This window comes from Parasteatoda tepidariorum, chromosome 9 (genome assembly GCF_043381705.1).
Source record: "Parasteatoda tepidariorum isolate YZ-2023 chromosome 9, CAS_Ptep_4.0, whole genome shotgun sequence".
Classification (NCBI taxonomy): Eukaryota; Metazoa; Arthropoda; class Arachnida; order Araneae; family Theridiidae; genus Parasteatoda; species Parasteatoda tepidariorum.
Window position 1 is genome coordinate 44,232,060 of NC_092212.1, and position 8,174 is coordinate 44,240,233.

Here is an 8,174-nt window from a genome sequence, read left to right on the forward strand (position 1 = left end):
TTTCTAATATCGCCCAGTCCTAGTTTTGAGTTAGATTTTTAGTTTCTGATTTATTTAATTCACCAAAATTTAGTTCGAAATAAAAATATATAGTAATGTTTTGAATTACTATATTGATTGGAAAGGTTAAAACTAAAATAAAAGCAACATAAAAGCAACTCAGAGGAATTAACTATACCCACATTTAAACTACTTCTTCATATCTGATTGTTTTTTTTTTTTTATCCTTATTCTGATATTTCACAAATACATTTATGACTTGTCCATTCCGAAGAGATAAATTTCTGACGAAGCTGTTTCAAAATATTGATTGCTTGATGATCCTTGGAGGTGCATTTAATTTAATTTTTCAAACTGCTCACTCTTTCTAACAGCAATGTTTTCAGTTTCACTTTCCTCAGTAATGATTCTTTAGATTTCGATGACGTTTTTTCCCCTCATTTAAATATTAATTCTTCAGATACCTTCAATTTTCGGGATATTTTGCGGTTGGAAAATATTTTAGCATTCAAGAGGTCCTTCATTTCAGCTTTTTTACATGGTGAAATGTCGGCCTTTTTTTTTTTACCTATGCAGTGAAAGTGTTCCAATTGATTATTTATACACTGCTTGCAAAATAAACAAATAACTGCGTAGTATGAAACTGCAAAAAAAAATAAATACAGCGCATGAAGTCACAGAAACGCGTCCGCTACTGACGCCTCCTATAACTGAAAGCCTCCACACGGTTTTTTATAGGTAGTCCGATCAGACCACTGTAATGGATATCCACTTTCCGAACGAGTCATTTAATACAAAATCTAGTAAAAATAAGAAAGTGGTAGTAAATATATGACTAAAAATTTGTTTTATTTATGAATATTATTGGTTTGCTTTATTCACTTGTCAACCACTACAGATTCAATTCTCAAATATATATGAGGAATTTCTCTCAATTACTTTTATAAAAGGTTTTGGGTTCATGCGCACAACTGGTTCACTTTTCAAATAGTCTGCTCGGACTACTTAGAAAAGACCGTGTGGAGGCTTTTTGATGTAGGAAGTGATGACTCAAACCGGTTTGAACTTGTTAACGTTCGTGTATCAATGGTTATGCATTGTAATGCAATACGTTAAAAATAAATACAAATAGGAAATTTACTAAAAAATCTCCACGCTAAAAACATATTACATGTATGTCTAAATATAAAAGTATTGCATATAAACTCGTGCAAAGCATGTAATTATTAAAAAAACTACAGTGTTTCTAATAGTTTGTCCAGTGAATGTATATACACTTGTCTGCTCCTCTGAAAATAGCATTAAAAAGTTATTACCTTAGCTTAGCATAATGCATCATAAACTGTGATATATTATGGCTTTCTTTCTATTACTTTATATCTTTAAATTGCATAAAAACTGCAACTTGTAGAGAAACACAGGTTGCAGATTTGAAATCAGCTTCGCGAAAATATAGATTATCCGTAAAAAACTCGATTGTAACAAAAAACAGAGAGAAATTTATTTCCCAGCGTTTATTGTGCTTTCGTAAAGTTATTTTAAATTTTGAAATAATATTTCTTGTATCAGTTAAACTACCAATTTATATTTTAGAAAACTTTATTTATAAAAAAATGATATGTTTAAATTTTAATGAAATATAACACAATTTTATTAAATTTATATAAATAGCCACTGATAAGAATGGTGGTTATGATAAATAAAAAGTAACTGATATTTTATCAGACTTAACGTAGTGGACGGATAGAGTCTGATTATCTGAACTAGATTAGAGCCGTGACCCGAAATTTAGCTACCAAACTAAAATGAAAACGTTATGCAGAGACTTTAAATGAAAGATTAGTACGGATTCGCCGTGGTTTATAATTTTTTTAGTAGTAATTGAACAAAAGTAGAAATTTTTTGAAACGAATAAATATTTTTTTTAAAAATACTAGAACTTAAGCATTTGTCTATATAACTTTATAGTATCTATTTAAATTGCTTGTGTCAATTGGTGGACAAATAATTTCTTTAATTCTAATTTAAATTCTGATTTATTAAAATATTAGGTCAACCGGAAATTTCGCTCTGCGAAAGTGCACGCCTCCTTACGCAAAGGATTCTTTTGTAAAAGAAGGTGACAAAGTATTTATCCTTTAACTCTAGTATATGATGTATCTTTTTTAGCTGATGGTAATATTCTAGCTAAAAAAGTTTCAAGCTCAAAAGAGCATGTGCATACATATTCAAAACAAGGCAGTACATCTGGCAGATGCATTTGAGGATAAATGTCCGACCACTTTTTTTTAATAAAGAAATCTTAGCATTCTTGTATAATAAATTTATGTATTTGCGCGTACAGAATTTTCCGGTAGATCTAATATAAATGCATTACCCTTGCAACCTCTTGAAAAAATATCTTTATGAAACTAAGGAGAAACCGTAGTCTTGGAGATTCTGGCTGTAAATGAACGTCATCAAGTCATTGCCTATGTGGAAAAATAAGCTGTTGAACATTAAAAAACTAACTTTTTTTGGTGTTCAAAAACATTAGTTCCTCATACGGAAGCATACCCTCCAACTGCTATGGAATTTCCGTAGTTTCAGAAATCTTCTTTTCTGACTGTAGCAAAATTAATGTCTTAATATTAAAAAAAATATTAATTTTAGCGTAACTTGTCCACTATTACTTATAAAAGTTCTGATAAAAGTTTCATGAGAGATCCATTTGCTTTAAAAATTTCTACTTTGGTTCGCTACCACTAGAAAGAATTATTTTCAAAATCCTCATAAGTTGTAGGGTATGCGGAAGTATGCCCTTATTAATTTATTTTCTTAACACTAGGTTTACGGAACGCGTCATTTTGACGCATTTCGAGTTTTGTAAGGAAAATTGCAAAATCCGTTAAAATTTTTATTTTATCTCTTGTAATGACTTTTACCCATTGATCGAGGTAAGTATATATTGATGTCTATTTTCTTCAAAAGCGTTGAAACATTGAAAGTCTTTTTGTGGTATACCTATCTCTACGAATATGCGTCAATTTGACGCGATCGTAATTTAGATAAAATTTTGAGTAAACATGCAAGCATCACATCAATTAAAAATAGGAATGTACCGACAATACTTCGATGCGTTGTCCGATATCGTTATCTCAAATGAAAAAAGCGATAAACAACTGTTGCCGATAAGCAATAATTGAAAGAACAAATGCAGAATATCAGTAAATAACCACTAAGTTAATTTAGTAGCGAAATAAAGTAGCGAATTATATAATCCTACGAATTGTTTAGAATTAGTGGTGGTTAAAAATCTACTAAATTGAGTTTATTAAATATGTATTCGTATCTATGTATTCGTTCATGCGTCAAATTGACGTGAAGAAACGGCCGTAAACCTAGTGATGTATTCGTTCATGCGTCAAATTGACGCGTGTTCGTAGATATAGGTATATAAGAAACGTCCGTAAACCTAGTGATGTATTCGTTCGTGTGTCAAATTGACACGCGTTCGTAGAGATAGGTATATAAGAAACGTCCGTAAACCTAGTGTTAAAGAGAGTAAAACACTAAATTTGACCAGACACCTACGGGACTGTACAAATTTAAGCTGCTTAAGTCGTCCTAAAGTGTAACGTGTATTTAAAGAATTTTGAACATGCCAGTTACTTATTGCTTTTTATTTTTACTTTAAATATCACGTATTTTATTATTTCATTTTAAACACACAACGCATACTTATGACAAATGTTGAAACAGCTATAATTTAAATTATGTAATTATACTATTTCTTAAGCCAAATTTCCTGCCACAACCACTTTTAACTTTTTATCCTGTTAATTTATGGTAGGAAATGGAAAAACTCGTGAAGAAAGGGCTTGTTAAATCTATCGGTCTCTCCAACTGTAACAGTCAACAAATCAGGAGAATTTATGATTCTGCAACAATAAAACCTGCTGTACTTCAAGTAAGTTTTTGTTATTAAAGTTTTAGTGGTGGCTTGCCTTTTTAGATTGTTTTTATGCTTTCTTTTCAGTGTTTCGGATACAAAAGAACAGCGATTTGCGAGATTAATTATTTGGCGGGGAAACTTTAAAAAAAAAAATATATATATATAAACCTTTTCGAGGCCATTTCAAGCTAGACAGTTTGTGGTAATATTTTTCACTTTGTAAGGGAAGAACGACTAAGACAATAGAATTGTTCGAAAATGATAAAACTTTAATTTAATAGCATTTTTATGCACGCAAAATAATAATTCTGTTAGATATTTTTTAATCGCAATTTTCTTTCACCCTTGATAGAGAAATTATGCTACACGTAAAATTAATTAAATATTGGGTGTATTCTTTATTATTGCAAGCACAGCACACAAAAAGTATTTTTAAGGAATAATAAAATAAGATTATGACAATAATGTAAAATTAGCAAAAACAAACTTTCAATTTTGCTCAAAAATCGGATATTTTACGTACTGAGGTGTAATGTAATGATTAAAGGGTTTAACCATAAATATATTGATAATATTTAATTAATCGTGATTAGCTTAATCCAATTAATCGTAACTTAACTCAATAGAGCTAACACTTTATTATAAATTAGGAAATCCAACACGAAAGATATGTTTTTCTCGCAAAAAACATACCTTTTTGTCGACGGATTTGAATTTTTGACCCTTAAATTAACCCTTTCGCGCCGACTGTCACAAATACGTGACAGCATAAAACTGCATCAATCAGGGTAAGAAGATAAAACTGGTAATCAAAGTATTTCTTTAGCAGTTTATTTGTGGGCGGAGTTATAATTTTTTGATTTATTTAATTCACCATTACTTTGTTCAAAATAAAACTATTTAGTTATACTTTGAATTAACATTGATTATATATGTGATTAAACTAACAATAATTAAAGTAAAAGCAAAGTAAGTCTGTCAAATTATCAACGACTACATTTAAGTTACCGTTTTTTATTTAATTACAACTTGATTCTGATTTTGTACGAATGCTTTTCTGAATCACCCGTCCCCAAGGGGTTAAGGGCGGGTCGAAATAATTAGATCAGAAAGTGGTTGAAAGTTTAGATCCTTTAACCCCTTGGGGACGGGTGATTCGGAAAAGTATTCATACAAAATCAGGATCAGGACGTAATTAAACAAAAACCGGTAGCTTAAATGTAGTCGTTTCTAATTTGACAGACTTACTTTGTTTTTACTTTAATTATTGTAAGTTTTATCATATATATAATCAATGTTAATTCAAAGTATAACTAAATAGTTTTATTTTGAACAAAGTAATGGTGAATTAAATAAATCAAACAATTATAACTCCGCCCACAAATAAACTGCTAAAGAAATACTTTGATTACCAGTTTTATGTTTTTAGCCTAGTTGATACGGTTTTATGCTGGCACGTATTTGTGAGAGTCCGCGCGAAAGGGTTAATGCAGAGATGCAGCGGGTGACTAATTGTGTAATAAGTGATAAAACTCAATATTTATTTATTTTATCTATTAAGTTATTCAATCGTAACTACGTACTTCCTCTATAATGACCAAATGACGTATGACAAGCTGGTGAAATGATGAGTGGTCGCGATGATTAGTGAGTAAACGGAGTACATCACCTCATGTATACATATAGATTGTCTTTAGAAAGAGCTCCCCTCACTATGAAGTTTAACGCCGACTGCTGCTATGGAAACAAGAAATAGCGCATTTTAAAGAGGGGAGCTTCTTTTTCCCTTAATTCTCTTTCTCTCTCGCCGGCCCGATTCAAAACTTGTCTTAAATAATGACCCAGCACCCCTACTTGAAATAGTTAAACCTCGTATCCATAGTAACCGGCGCCACTTCAGACGAATGGCTGGGGAAGTTCTTTACATAGACGAACTATACCTGCCAACTAATACGGTTATTGACGATGTGGCAGTAAAACACAATTAAGTTTAGAAGAATTTTCTAAAAACAACTATTAAGACGTCTATAAGCATAATAAGCAAACAAATAGATGTTATCGACATAGTTTTTTTTAATTATTGATTCGTCGTGATAGTTTAAAAGTATATATATATTTTTTTTTTTTTTTTTTTTTTTTTTTTTTTTTTTTTTTTTTTTTTTTTNTTTAAGTTTAAAACTTCCAATACGGCAAATGGAAAAAAAATCAGAATTTATGAAATTGATTTGTTTTTAGTAAGCTCTGTTTTGATTGAATCTTCATTCGTAATTATCTTAAACTATGCATTTTTTTTAATAAAACAATAACTAATATTTTAACTTTTAGTTTCGCTGATATTTAGAATTCAGAAGTATAACCATTTGTTTATCTGAAACTTTAGACATCCTTTCAAATCCCTATCATATTCTGGAGGATAAAATGCTGCCAATTATAAATTATTATAATATTAAATTATTATTTTGCTACCAGTATAAAAAATATATTCTAAAAATAAGGAAATTCCCATCAATGGCAGATGAAATGTGTTCTCAATATGAAAATTTTTTTTCTTCTTAAAAATGGTAAAGAGAAATAATATTACGCTTTACCATTTTATTTTAATTAACGTAAATGATTTACAATGACTTTTTAATCGGAATATATAAAGTATTTAAACAAATGTGAAACCTGATTATTCTACTGCGAAGTTTTTAAGGGCTAGAAAAAGACAATTTAATCTTAATTGTTGTTTCACAATCACTTAAAAATATTGTAGGGAGATAGGTTTCCGAGTTGGCTTCCATATTATTATATGGAATGTAATGATATCATGTCAAAGAAACTTAAAGTAGAAAGAAAGAAAAAATTACATCTTCAGAATTTCGGAAATCATTAAAAAAATTTTTTTTAAATATAACTAGGGGAAGGTAAATTCATTTCTATTGTTCTTATTCCTCTTTAAAGCCTGGAAATTAAAAGTTAACTTTTTAATTCCAAACTATCATACATTATTAATAGTTTTTATACCTTAATCTCCTTTTCAAAAATAAAAATCTAATGACGGCTATAGCCGTCGAAAGTTTCTTTGGGTGATAATTTTCACTTCCAAACATGCGACTGACCCTCAATTTTATATTGCAGCCATGAACAATTGAAAAAAAATATATGTTTCTGAGAACGATCGTCGAAATAAAGGAAATGATTTTAATCTATACACATAATAAAATTTAGAATTTGTGTAGCTGCATACCGGACTATGGATAAACCATAAGCTTTAAAAATGCGACATTTAACATGAAGATAAATGCTTGTAAACAAATTAACAAATTACTAAAAACAAATTACTAATCCCGATTATCGATTTTCGAATTATATTTTTAATACAGGCATTTGAAAAATGGAATTCTCCCATTGGCTTATCTTAAGCCATTGTTTCAAAGTAAACAATAAACTATTCAATTTTGTCAAATATTTTAACGATAACATCAGTGATATTTGTTAGCTTATAGCTCTAACCAAAAAAAGTTGTTTATTGCATTTTCTTTATTATTTAAAAATTTTTTCTATTCGTTTTGCCTGGTTATCTGAATGATCATAGGTGGACTACATCACCAAATGAGTATTCCTAATATTATCTGAAACCACGAGTTTATTTTGTTTACAGTTATGGTTTTAAAACGCGTTATTATAAAACTAAATAACTTAATATCAATGGTCATTGAAATAAAAATAATGAGATTTGTACTGAAAAGCAAAATTGCTGGCGAAATGGAACTAATTCGTTGAGGATAAACAAAAAATAACACCAATATTATTATTGACTCCGATGATAATTCATTTTGGTAATAGTTACTAATTGAAGTAAAATAATGATCAATGTTATGGCAGAAGTTTTAGCTTTCTACAATAATTAACCCCTTGGGGACGGGTGATTCAGAAAAGCATTCGTACAAAATCAGAATCAAGTTGTAATTAAATAAAAAGCGGTAACTTAAATGTAGTCGTTGCTAATTTGACAGACTTACTTTGCTTTTTCTTTAATTATTGTTAGTTTAATCATATATATGGGTCATTCTCACGAAAACTGTCATTTTTCAGTTCATAAAATCCCAAAAAAGTAAAGTGAATAAAAAGCTCTGAAACTTTTTATATTAATAGAAATATGTAATGGCATTATAGAGAAAGTATATATCCTATAAATTATACTTAATATTTAAATTAATTAATTTTTTAAATAATTAATTTATAATTAATTAATTTA

General features: G+C 29.3%; 2 protein-coding genes across 2 annotated transcripts in view; one reads left to right on the forward strand and one right to left on the reverse strand.

Moving 5' to 3' along the window:
- The window catches only part of LOC107449950 (uncharacterized), a 246,812-nt gene that overhangs the window by 172,133 nt on the left and 66,505 nt on the right, over positions 1-8,174 (reverse strand). The gene's annotated exons all lie outside the window — the stretch shown is intronic.
- Positions 1-8,174, forward strand: part of LOC107447942 (aldo-keto reductase family 1 member A1) — a 36,016-nt gene that overhangs the window by 15,910 nt on the left and 11,932 nt on the right. The window contains exon 5 of the mRNA XM_071185047.1: positions 3,833-3,949. Within this exon, the coding sequence (XP_071041148.1) occupies positions 3,833-3,949 (117 nt within the window). The remainder of the gene's footprint in view (positions 1-3,832; positions 3,950-8,174) is intronic.